General features: G+C 34.6%; 1 protein-coding gene across 1 annotated transcript in view; it reads left to right on the forward strand.

Annotated features, from left to right (window-relative positions):
* The window catches only part of LOC126966819 (protein yellow-like), a 52,784-nt gene that overhangs the window by 24,015 nt on the left and 14,388 nt on the right, over positions 1 to 14,381 (forward strand). The window contains exons 3-4 of the mRNA XM_050811076.1: positions 5,981 to 6,178; positions 13,685 to 13,832. Coding sequence (XP_050667033.1) covers positions 5,981 to 6,178; positions 13,685 to 13,832 — 346 coding nt within the window. The remainder of the gene's footprint in view (positions 1 to 5,980; positions 6,179 to 13,684; positions 13,833 to 14,381) is intronic.

The raw sequence follows: 14,381 nt of genomic DNA on the forward strand, positions 1-14,381 counted from the left end.
TTCCCAATAAGGTTACGCAAACCGCAAAACAAAGATAATTTTGCTTCTGAGTCGTAACTTATTATTGTTGATTTTGTTGTGCGTTAACATACAGCTCAACTTAAGTGTAACCCAACTCGTTCGGTGTTGCGCAACAACCACTAATTTTACTTTCGTGCCTCGCAATCTGTTGCCGACCAAGTTTATGTAAACAACACACATACCAGTAACTTAATGTAGCAGAATAATTAAACTAAATTGATTTTTATTTCAATATTGTAACAGACTTATACAAATTATATTTATTGGTCAGTTATTAACGGATGAGAACGGGGCTCACTCGGGCGGTTGTAGACTCCACTCCTGCTTATTATGTTACTCCACCGTGTTCGAAATCGTTATTTGTATTTCAGTTTCCACCGAGATTCAATAACTCGCTCTAGTTTTAAATGTAGTCATTAGAGAGAAGAGTAAGAGAGAAAATTAGACTTTATTACTCAATAATGTTGTACACACAGGTCCTTTAAAGACAAGTATTAAATTTAGCAGTACAGTCGCAAGAGCTTTACGTTACCGTTTCTGTCATTAACTAATGGCTATTTATTACATCGAAACTTTCAGAGATAACGTTGGTGCTGTTGAGAAATTCAATAAATGGTATTGAATTGAACGTACTCCATTTCACAAGTATTACCTACCTACCTTAAGATTTGAATATCGAAACAACACATGTTTTATAATGTGATTGCGAAGTGTAGTATCTTGTATTAATAAGGTAATTAAATTTTATTTGCATATTCAAATTGAAATTTCATTAAACAATTTATTTCTAAGACTCATTGTCATACAAATAATCAGATACTTTGTAATACCCTTTCTTACAGATAATTTTGTTAGTTAAATTTTTAAATTAATAGATGCTGGATCCTTAGTAATCTGAGAAGTTTGTTGTAAAAGTGGATACACTGGCACATAAACGAGTTTCTAACTTTGTGGAGACGTGTTCGATGCGGTTGTAGCGTTTGGTTATTTCTTGTAGTTGTTAGTTACTGATGTTTTCATGAGCACATAAATATTCATAATATTACATATATTATCATAATTGGGATTTGTTAGGTATGTGGCTTTAAAATTAATAATAATATACAAATTAATTTATACTTTCTACTTCTATACAGGGCCCATTATTGTAGCTCAGATAATCAAACAATAATACTCTATATTTACAAATGTAGAGTTTGGCCCACGGTTGCAACATTATTAGCTTCAAAATCGTTAAAGAATGTATATTAGCACTCAATCTCTCAGGTGAATACAGTAGGGTCTCTCATCCTAGAGTACCAGAACATAGTGGAGTCAAATACAAGGAAGCAGCTGACCCACTGGTTAAGAAATATGCACAAAAACTATCAATATCATATGAGGGTCTGAACCTATATGACCTATCAGGAAAAAATTGCTAAATAGCTGGACCTGGAACCAAAACAAATAATACTGGGAAGGAAGAAAAATATAAAACACAAAACTTCTGTAAATAGAGACAATTTAAAGGCATTGAGGAGTTACATATGTTTATATGTATTTATGTATGTTTCAGTAAGTATATTGTATTAAATATATTGTTGTCTTATATACGTAGTACGCTCTTAAGAGGAATTGTCAACTTCATGGAGGCGGTTGACCTGAGTTGGCAAAGTGTGGAAAGGACACAATAGATCCATAAAGGGCGCAGTGTCCAAGGAGCCTTCGAATCATCAAATCTTTCACGGTCTCTTGTTAAATATAAGTAACAAAACTAAATGCCAATTACAGATTTAAGCTTTTCAGTCGTTTAATGCAAGTACTTTAATAAGGGCCATCTTCATGCAGTAGTAAAGACCGATCAAAATAGTTATAATGTGCCCATTTTTGGATAAACAGCCATAGTACAGGAGCCAACGAAATAAGGCTATAAGTTTATAATTGGAAGTGTTGTAAATATTATGATGTATTTATTCAAGGTTACGTTCTAATTTCGTTACCAAAAACTAATTGTAATAATATCACAGGAGATAAATCAATTCGTGATATCATTTACATTGACATACGTCTCAAGGTCTCGTTACTTTTTATATAACCTCTACGAGTCTCAAGTCTGCACGAATCGATAGTGTCATAACCAATCATTACTTTCATGAAAGCGTGAAGTTGCCTAGACAATTTTTGCACTGTGCGTATCATTGTAAAATCTCATAAGGCGTTTTTATTCAATAAAATTATGAAGACACGAATGATGGTTGACCTAAAGATTCTTTCCATACCTACAATTACGTCCCTATCCTAAAGTAGATTGCCGTAGCAGAAGAACTAACTGTATGTGCAGTGTTCGTCCGAGACAATATCGCCACCACATCTATTTACCGGGGATTGTACCAGTGCACGTTACTTTGAACGCCTACCACATGCATTGCTATGTGAATAACACTACTGGAGATGCTACTAAAAATCCCATATGGAGTATTGCTTTCATTTCTGGTAGCACCCCAGTATCAGCTCGAACCATTTGACTGCGTGCAACGCAGGGCTGCTCAAATTGTCTGGGACCCAGTGCTCAGTGCATGGCTAGATCACTTGTCGTTACGCAGAGGCGTCGCTTCATTGTGTGTCGCGAAAATCCTTAATAGGATTGCGATTTAATCAAAGAAATCTACCGTGATGTCAGAAAAAATTCTTATCATTGTGAATGGACATAAAAAAAAATCATTTAACTTTTTCACAATCGGACCCTAGGCTACTTTGAAGTGTAACACACTGAAGGTTTTGTGCATTTTATTATTGCAAAATTTACTCTGCAATTAAAATTCTTTGAAGCTGTTCCATTGTTCATATCATTTATATTCTTGTTTGGATTCCAATCTGGATGCAACATCCATTTTAAAATACTTTATACTATACCTTTGTCAGATTTAACAATAACTTCATGCGATTTTCCTTTGAATTAATTTGTGTCCTTCTTTATTATTCCAATGTCACGACTTTAAACAGGAAAGCTAATTCTGTTGCTCTGGCAACATTCTTACATTTAATCATAACTAATTGATTTTTTAACTAAAGGCATTAATGAGAATATGATATAATTGTGATCTATCTAGATAAAAAATAGCGGCAAACAGTTAGCCTTTATTTTCAGCGACACACGCACAATAAAATAAGCCATCTGGATGTGAGGCGGTCCTCCACAGTGCGGTTCTCAGGGACTTTCTTCCCCGTACTACACGTAAAACTGACACAATGACATTTAAACTGAAAAGATCCAAGACTCAAACAAACCGTTTTATTCATGACGTGTTGCTGGACACCCAACCAACTTTTCTGGAATTTTTGCAGATTTCTCAGATTAATCCAGTATTTTTCAATTACTGTATTTTTAAAGATTTTTGCCCCTTGATCGGCTACTTCTATATCTTTCAAGATATCTGTGACCACTTCGCCTATGCAACTTAATTATTGATTTTAATATAATGTCTAACATATTATTGATATGTCAATCAACAAATTGAATATTTACTAATCTTTCAATATCACGAGAATAAATTAATATACTTCAACCTACTTTGTCAGACGGTAAAAGTTGATAAATTATGATGTCTCACTTTGACTGCTTCAGATGCCTTAAATGTATACTTACATATTTAGGACAGTTATTGAGGATTCTGGAAGGAGTAAGTAGGCGGAATTTAATTAATATTATATATTCGTCCAACGTATTATTTATTTATTTTAGATGTACCAACAATAACTCAACATTAACAATTGATTTGCACTTACATAATAATTCTACGTTAATTATTCTAATTAGGTACATTCAACATTTTAAATAAGAAAAAAATAAGTAACTTAGTAATAAATCTTAATTCTAGAAACTATACAATGTAAATAATTATAACGTGGTAAGTGTGAAATTACAAAAAATAAAAGTAAGAATTAATATCATTGAATGAATATATATCATTAACAATCTAATACAAACTATTATCTACCGTGGTACTTAAACGTATTGGAATGGAGAAATTTAAGTAAGATATTATGTTAGGTTCTAAGGATCCGTGTATAATTTTAAAAAGGCCGCAAAGGTCCAGAAACTTTCGTCGGTTGGACCGACAAACAATCTTAAAATGATTTAATCTGTCACAGTAACGTTATCGATTTGATAGGCATCTTTGAATGACAAGAATTTTGTAAATGATTTTTGAATTTTTCCATGCGTTTTATGTGGCATTTATAGAAAGGGTTCCATATTATGCTATTGAACTCTAAAGTATTTCGAAAAAGCGTGTTAAATAGACAGATATGAGTAGTTGTGTTTCTAAATTCCTTAGAGTTATGTTTTAGGAAACCTAACATTTTCCATGCCTTTATAATAATAATTCCGACGATCTGTTTAAGATCGCCGGAATACGTTGGATGAATACGCAGGACCGATCGTCGTGGAAATCTTTGGGGGAGGCCTTTGTCCAGCAGTGGACGTCTTCCGGGTGATGATGATGATATAATTACACGGCAGTCTTATTTGAGCCTTAGTTTAGTCTAATCAGTGAACCACATCAATGTCGATGTACCTGTAGACAACATCTACCTACAGAGCATCTCCTCTTGGGCGTCACGGGCTATCCTGCCTAAAATCGGCAGGCCGTATCAGTCGTCACGCGATATATCAGATCAGGTATCAGAGAATTAATGAAGTAATTCACAGGGCATTTGCCGCTCTTAATACACCAGCTGTTTTAGAACCACATGGCCGTCCATGGCAAGCGTCCTGATGGAATGACGCTAGTGGCTTCGGTATGTGGAGGAGTGTAGGCCGTGACTTGCGTCGACACTCTAGCTCCTTCTCATGTCCAAGTTACGTAAGTTGGTGGTGCCGATTTGACTGCCGAAGATAGTAAACGTCGTAAATATGTTAGTGAGGCTTAAATTTAAAGATCTTCAAAACGTCTAAATTGACATCGTAGGCCAAGTTCACGGTGCCTATTCTACTAACCGCGCGGTTCATGATCAAAGTTCCGGTGATTATCGTCTGCATCACTGCCTCCGATCCGCGCGCATTATCTTGAACAGTAATAGTCAAGGAGTTTGACGTTCTACGAACCTGTAACGATCTGTGCAGACGATCCGTGCGAGTCGAGACGAATAGATAAGACGCAAAAGGAAAAATGATCAGCAAAAGCGATACGTTGATGCCTCATGCCAGACCGCCGCGCGCACCTATGACGTCATGTGAATGTCCCAACCGCGCGACGACTAACGGCTTCACGCTGTCATATGAACTTAGCCTAAAACTAACATAATATTGTATAACAAACTTTGCTGACAAACACTATTTTTCGATTTATTTAATTAATTGTAATATTCATATCTAATCACGGACGAGTAAAAAAGAAGGACTCCGCGCCGTGATATTAGCAAATGAAGCACCGTTATGCTAATGGGTCTGCGGTTACGGGGCATACTAGTTACAAAATTTTTTCTCCCTTAAATAATCATATATGGCTACAAGGCACGACGGCATTTTTAAAATATTTTATTGAGACGCAAACTGATCTGTCACAGACGATGACAATTCTCATACTGGCCGCCTATCGGCCTATAGTAGTGTAAGTGCGTGCGTGGGGCTATGTATTTACACGTTAATGGGCTTGTTTTGGTGCTACACTGTTATGTAAGGTGACACGGAGTCCTTATTTTTGTACTAGTCCATGCATCTAATACGACAAAGGAAAATTTCATTAATTTGCATGGTGTCTCAATGATTTTATTTTCGTTGGTCTTGTTAGTGCTTACATTTTGGTGATCTGAAAAAAAAATCATAATATGTGATTCCAACTATCATGTACAAACAGAACAAGTCAAATTAGGCTGAATGTTTCAGAGAAGATGTTTTTTGTTTGAACAAACAAACCTTCAACTTTCTGATATCAATAAAGGTACCTACTACATTTATTTGTATGGTTTTATGTTATAGCCATATCCTGACTGGTCCTGGCACACGGCTGGAAGAGGAGACATTAACTGCACCGGCTTGATATCGGTGTACCGCGTCCGAGCTGATCGCTGCAATCGACTCTGGGTCCTCGACGCTGGAGTCCAAACCAGTATCGATGACTTCAGAAGAGTTTGTCCACCTAAGATCCTCATCTTCGACATGGCTACAGACCGTTTGGTAAGCTTTAGCTTTTTTATGTTTACAATTAACATACATTTTGTTTATGATTATTTTTTTCGGACATAAAACGTTTTTCGCGTTTATTTGCAAGGCTGCTTGACATTCGGATGATTCCCATGATGCATTAGCTATTTTCTGTGACCTTTCGAAGGCTTTTGATTGCGTGCAATTTAGAACCCTTTTACTTAAGCATGTTTTATGGTTTTTGCGACAATTCTTTACAATTTATGACTTCTTACTTAAAGAGTTTTAAACAGCTTGTAGACGATTCCGGTATGCAATCAAAAGGCTCCGATGTAGAGATAAGCGTGCCACAGTGCTCGATCCTTGGCCCGTTTCTCTTTTTAGTCTATACTAACGATCTTCCATTTATAATAGAGGAACTTGCGGATATACTTTCATACAAGTTCCCACCACAGCTGGGTCTCTATTTATACGTCTTTCTGGCCTTCCTGTGTTAGTAAGGTCTAAAATATCTTTGTAAATGTGTTCAATCAATCTCATAACATCCACTCTTACCATTAATATTTTTTAAATGGAACTGTCATATGAATTTTGCAAATTTTATTACATTTGTAAACATTATAAACAACGGATGTAAGCGTTGGTAGTAAAAATGATTTGAATTCTAAAGAAGGTCTTAGAAGAGTCTTAATTCAGCAGAGGAGCAGCGCTATAATTTGTGTTTAAAAGTATTTCGTAATAGGTGGCTGCAACTAACGAACACATATTGCCTTTACATCAGCATATCAAAATGCCTTACATAATTTTGTTGTATTATGTACTCGTATAAAGTGGAAAATACATTATCATACCATCATCATCACGTAACTATTTAAATATTTGAATAAATTCAACAAAATCAACTTTTGTCATGAATAAATGAATACTTTACTTTACTTTTATAATATCTACAAAGTTAAATACTTCTATAGTTAATGTAGATCACAACTTTGTATTCAATATAGTATATGCATTTACACTGTTCGATAGATCGCGAAAATACCTACAATTGCATTCCTCAATGTATGATGAGTATTTAATAATTGCTTCGTTATGTTACCGGATGTTACATATTGAATCAGAAATTGATGAAGTTATTGAACAGTAGCTGCACCTACTAATAACAATAAATTAAAGAGGTATTTCTTCAATTCTTGACAAAAGCCAAAACACGATTAAACTTGAATTTCACTTAATATTTTTATCTACAACAAACTTAATGACAGTTTCATGCAGTTAAAATATTATTTGCGTGACCCTCCCCCTGAGCTTTCGAACCTCCCGCCAATGTAATCTTGTTTCCGAATTCTGCGCTGTCAATTTGTCAGGACCCATTGTTATTGTTTTTATAAACTATTTGCAAAACAGAATGACTTTGACATTACTAGCGACTCGATATCATTAGTCGATGGCTTAAGCAATATAATTTTCTAATAGCTGACCTCAAATAATCAGGAGGTTCTGATTTAGATTTTACGTGTTAATGATACTTGGATTTTCCGTGAATTGGAAACGATTTTTTTAAATAAAAAGTTTTATACTCATCTCTTCAGAAATTAAAATATTGTTATGATAGTTGTGCTGTAAATGCCTAGTCTATTTCTAAGTGCGCTTTTGCACTACGTCCGATGAGAGTCCGATCCGTACCCGTGGAAACACGGTTCGGAGTAGAACTATTTCTATGGTAGTTTACGCACTAGATCCAGCTTCCGTCATCCGATTTCTTTCCGTCAATCAACAATAATAGGCATTTCGTCGACTTTAAAGAACAACGTGTACAGGTCACTAATGTTGGCAGGAGTAGAGAAAGTAATTCTTGCATTTGTGTGGTTTAGCGAATTTTATTTCTAGAGAGATGGTTTATACTATATCTACAAGATGGGTTTGGCAAAATTTATTGTCAGTATCCTCTTCTTTTTTAGTGCCTAAGTTTAATTTTATTTTAATTCGGAGATTATTGTGAAACAGGTATGGCATATCTTATAGACATATTTTTTTATATATTTCGCAAAAATTTTATATATTTCGATAGTCTCGCCAGTTGTAAATTGATTTACTTACCTTGTCTTATTTTTGAAGCCAGTATTTTCATATTGTAGCACATATATTAATTTTAGTTACTACAGAATCGATATCTTTTTCCTTATATGTAAATTAATACTTTCAATTAGACCAATATTAAACAACCTCAACACCGTGTAAGTATTTAAATGAACTTTCAAAAATAATTTAAGGTTGTCAAGTTAGTTTTTATGTGTTTCAATTATGCGTATAATTTTTATATAACAGATTGTATAATCTGTGTAACCTCGATAAAGCGGACTGCGGTTACTATTTTTAGCAGAGGTCTTGAAAACTTTTGTAATATATACAACAGCTTTTTAGACCTTCATTAATAAATAAAATTCAAGTGTATTTGTATTGGTAGGATTCATTGCAGAAGATGCTGGCCGGTAGGTTTGGTACTACACACTGTTATACGGGACACTTAATTTAGGTTTTAATTTTTTTTTTATAAAAAACACTTTAATTGATAAACTTATAATGATTGAATTGCAATATAATAAAAACTTACCCCCTTATTCATAATAGTCTGCTAACTTAAAGCATTGCTAATTCACACTCTGTCTTCTTCTATTGACCTAAGTCAGAATGAGAAAAAGCACTCCTTAGCGGCTGTTTAAAGTTAGCGGACCATTATGAATAAGGGGATTAGAATATACTAATCACGAGACAGGAGTTAGAAGTAGACTGATCTCTCTATTGTATTAACAGAATCCACGAGTGTTATATCCAGCTGACACAGGTCTAGCCAATGTACAGAATAAGCAATATGCCATACATCATGTACGTATAACACGTAACTGCGCCATTTTCTGTCGTGAAACAGTAATATGCCAGTATTATTGTGCTTCGGTTGTAAGGGTAATGAGACTTAATAGTTATCGAATGTTTTGACTTTATAACATCATATAAATCCATGAACCCCGGCTGCACGCACGAAAAAGTCGAGACGCATACGACGCAGGTCCACGCGGCACAGGGCAGAGCATATTTTGTAATATATTATGTACGTCGTAAGAGCTGCGTACGCTAAGGTGCAGATACGTACGGCGCAGACATGCGTCTGTCCTGCTCTGCGTCTCGTTGTAACGCCGGCACAGATTTCTGAGCGATGCGTGCAGGTTTTTACCGCTAATTCATAATTTTGTTGCAATTGTAGATCAATTAATTGAATAAGTGCGCTGTGAACCTTTTTGTTTGATTTTAACCATCGAGAATATTCAAATAAGTTATTTAAAGAGTTATTAGTAATTATAGCCGATAAATTAAACGTTTTTCATATTATTGTGTATCTTGAATAAAAAACTTACATGCGGTTTCTTGCAACCGCCTCACCTTACAAAGAAACTGCCTCTAGTGTATTTAAATAATTTTTAAAAGTGTCAAAGCATATCTCGCTTACGTCATCCTAATCCTATGTAATCATTTTACTTTTCAACTAGAACACGTTTATTATCATATGCTCGTGGCCTATGTCTGTTTTCTCTGCCCTGCCCTGCAAAATCTGTACTTTGCTGCGTCACCTGTGTCTCAGCATACGCTTAGCTAAAGTATCACGTTCCGATAGAGTCGAGCGTGCGAGCGAGAGCGAGGAACAAGCGATAGAGAGGCACGATCGACCTAAGCGTTCGGCTTGTGACGCATCTTGTTCTTTGATAAACGTTTCGATTACGCACCATGTTGTTTTTGTTTTAAGTGCTACAGTACTGACTGACAACTGCAAAATCTCTGTCATTTTAAATGAATGAAAAAAAAAGAAATCCACTGTTAATCTCGATGTTGATGATTTATTATGATGTTTATAATCACTACATATTATAAAATTGTCTATCTGTTCTCTAACTTAAAACCTACTACACCGATTTTCATGCCGTTTTTACTAATGTATAGAGTGGTTCTCGAGGAGAGATTTAGTATATAATTTACTGACTATACAATACAGTACATAAAATATGTTTCTTTGATTGTTTGAACTAAAATTTCAAACTAAACTGAAAATAGGTATGAAAATAATGTCTACAGGATTCACTCATAATTATAAAAATTGCTAATTTCAATGGATTTATACATTTACTGCAGATACCTACTTATTAATTGTAAGTTTAACACTTTACAGGTATCTACTGTACACTATTACACACACATTTTTTTTATTAATTTAAATTTATTAATTTTTTTACATTCTCGTCTTATACATTATTTTATATTGCATAACTTACATACATTGTAATTTTAATAATTTGTAAAATGTTGATTTAAAAGTGTGAGTGTTACACTTCTTTTCACTAAAGCTCTCACCTTTTCAAAGTATAACTTTTAACATTCTATAACTTGACTCGCAGAATGTATTTTTAAAACTTTACGCAATGTCAAATAACGACTTGACAAAATTATATTCAATCGATGCCTACTAGTGTTAAAAATATACTATGGACCAGTGTTTCCCTACGTGGGGCCCACTCACCACAGGGGGGCAATTTGATGGTTCCTGCGTTCGTGTTCCTAAAACTTATCATTAATATCCAAACCAAACCATTTTTAAAGGTTAAAAATAAAGTATGGGGGGCATAAACATTTTAGAAATATTAAGGTGTGTTATAGCTTAAAAAGGCTTGGGTAATACTGCTTTAGACGATATAAACATCGTAAAGGTTAGATCTGATATGATATACTATTTAATGAATCTTTAATAACGTTTTTTCTTTTTAATTTTCGAATTATTGTCATACATTTTGTCATCGAGCATTTGTCATAATTAAGAGGTATAGATAGTTAATACGTCTAAATAGTCTCTTGCTGTTAGACAACCGATAAAAACAGGACAGGAATATACTAATATTCCTGTCCTGTTTTTATCGTAGTAGTGTGCGTGGCAAGCTGCGTCTTACACTCGCGATTTGTATGAAATTTTGTGTTAGTGTGCGTGAATTGCTCAAAATCGAGGTTAGTTCTTAACTCATTTTTTTTCAACGTTTTCACAGCTGTCATAGTCTATCTAGACGTATAAATGATATAAGTATAGTTTGTTTCTGTTGTTATAATTAAACTATACGGCCGCCTTACAAATAAACTTGGTATAAAGTTATACGGGAGAATAATCCAAGAATATGCAAAATGTTGACTTAATATCGCTGACAACACTGTCAATATAATGATAATTCTGATGTTTTCAGAATGTCAAGCAGCCTTGCAAATAAACGCGGGAAATGTTTGACGTCCAAATAAACCAATCATAAGCAAAATGTAAACTTTTTGCATATTCTTTGTTTATGCTTAGGTATAACTTTATGACAATTTTATTTGTAAGGCCGCTAATATATTTTTATCTGTACCCCGACACGCTCTTGATTATATCAAACCGCTCTTTCAAGTATTACTAAAAGTACTTTGTAATCTAACCTGATATAAATTGAAAAGGCCGATAAATTCGTTTACCTTTTATGTAGGTACAGCCAATAAACATCAAGGTTACTTCTATAATAGCGTTAATTATAGTTATGGGGTGTGTTCACTGCGCAATGTTACACGTTATTATTATCATTCCATTGACATAAGTAAACGTTTGTAAACCGACTTTTAAAAAGCGGATTGTGTTGAAATAACTTTGGTTTATGCGACAATGAACCTATCTTATTTGCTCGACTTAATCATTTATTTATATTATATTTTTTTTATGGAAAAGGAGGACAAACGAGCCGTTGCCGGCCTTTAAGGAAGGTATATGCGCTTTTTTAGAAGAGGTACCCATGTCGTATCGTCCCGGAAACACCGCAAAAGGAAGTTCATTCCACAGCTTTGTAGTATGTGGAAGAAATCTCCTTGAAAACCGCACTGTGGAGGACTGCCACACATCCAGATGATGGGGATGATATCCTAACTTGTGGCGTGTCGTGCGAAGGTGGAATTCGGCGGCAGGAATTAGGTGAAGCAGCTCTTCGGAACACTCCCCATGATAAATGCGGCGTCTCTACGCCCTTATCAAATACTGCTTTTAAAAGTGTCTTTCCTTTTTATTTGAATTCAAGATCTAAAGGTTGATGCATCCAATATACGATAATTTATATTTATACAGTTTATTATTTATTACTATGTATGATATATTTGATATTATTTAAACACGACTCATATATTAGATGCAGCACCTTACAAACTAATTTGTTATGTATATTACAGCCATTGTAAAATACTCTAGTTGACTGAAAAGAGTGGCCGTTGAGTTTCTTATATGCTCTTCTCACGAGCTCAACTTTTTACGAATATAATATGGTAAATTCAGTAATTTAAAAGAAAGTTGTAGGTACGATTCAAAAGTGCTTATTGTTAACAATTGAGATTAAAGCCTACATATAATTCTAAAGGATTAAAAAACTAACTGACCCGTACGCTCGTTTGTCTTCCGCTTCTATTAAAATAATTATTAATCATGTAAAATTAGATATACCTTACAGACAAACAAACAAAAAAAATATAAAGTTATTTTAGCTTCAGTAAATTTACTGTTCCAAAGGTATGACGTGATGAGTCAATACGTTTTTTTTACTGTTCAAAATTTACAAGAAACAAACTTCTAAACAATTTAAGCCATCTTCATGAAACTCAAGTGTTTATGTGAGGCATAGCGAGTTCACTTATTCTAAACTTAAAATATTTTAATATTAAATAAATTATCTAAAATTATCCAAATAAAGTAAATTTTTTTTTAGATAAAATACCATGAATAAATAAAAATAGCAAAGGGACAAAGCAAAATAAAAATAAAGATAAACAATAGAAATAATGAAAAAAGAGACACCCAGATTATGTTCATTAGTAAAAGGCATTTACTAGAGTATGTGGCCATCATCCGCGTTACTCATTCCCAAGAAATCCTTCTTACATTGACCTAAAAACAATGATTTTGTATTACTGGTATCTATAATTAAATGTGGCATGTCATTACTTAGACCTACGTATTTATTGTGGATCAAGTATTGCAGTTTTATGGTATTTTGTTGAACTGGGCATAAAAGTTACCTTCAATTTTAATAGTTCCTATTCTGGTTTTGGAACATCCATGATAATAATATTTTGACAATTTAAAATTTAGAAATATGGAAGTATTATAAAATTGTAGCACATTATTGTGGCGACATAAAGCAAAAGTCTTAATAAGTACAAGAAAATTTTGAAAACTACTAAAACACTAAAAGAATTACGGATAATAATTATTTGTCCGGACGTCGAAATTGTATATTTCTCAGGAACTACCCAGGTGGAAATCTCTTATATACAGATAATTATATAGATCCTGTATTACTTCTACAGCATTTTCAATCCCTACCTGGCTGAGGATGATGATAATTTACTCCTGTTGCCAACTCACAACTAAAGCCCTAGTAGAAATCTCCAAGGTTATTACAATGTTCTGTTTAACAATAGTCACAATTGCATTTCCAGGTCAGAAGTGTTTACTTCCCGAGAGAATTATTGCGACCAGCGACATTGTTGACCAACATAGTGCTGGATGACACCAGGTCGTCGCCATCCCACCACGCGGCCAGTTGTGATAACATCTTTGCGTACATCAGTGACACTGTTGCTCCAGGTAACTCACCACATACTAATTTATGAAGTAGACTTTTATAACAATGAGGATACAAACATGACGAGCAGGAAGCTCAGCTAGTGGTATTAAAACGCCCTGCCCGTTACAATGCCGCTCAGGACTCTTGAAAAACCCAATAACTCTGAGCGGCAATACAATTGCGCTCGTCCCCTTGAGACATAAGATGTTAAGTCTCATTTTCCGAGTAATATCACTACTAGCTACGGCGCCCTTCAGACCGAAACACAATAATGTTTACACATTACTGCTGCACGGCAGCATCCTGTGCAAAAGAGGCTCCCACTGGTAAAAGACTGGCTTATTATAAACACGAGGGACGCAACTCGTAAGCTTAGATTAGTTATATTCACTTTAAAGAAGGCTTCAGACGTCCCTTTTCAAGAGTTGAACAAGACATACGAATATTTACGAACGATACGTCACTCGAACGGTTGATTCAGTAGAAAAGCGCTCGGACGGGACCCGAGAGGTCGCGGATTCAAGTACCGCATTGTTCGTATACAACAATTAGGTTTATATTTGCATGAA

This window comes from Leptidea sinapis, chromosome 11 (assembly GCF_905404315.1).
Source record: "Leptidea sinapis chromosome 11, ilLepSina1.1, whole genome shotgun sequence".
NCBI classification, from domain to species: Eukaryota; Metazoa; Arthropoda; class Insecta; order Lepidoptera; family Pieridae; genus Leptidea; species Leptidea sinapis.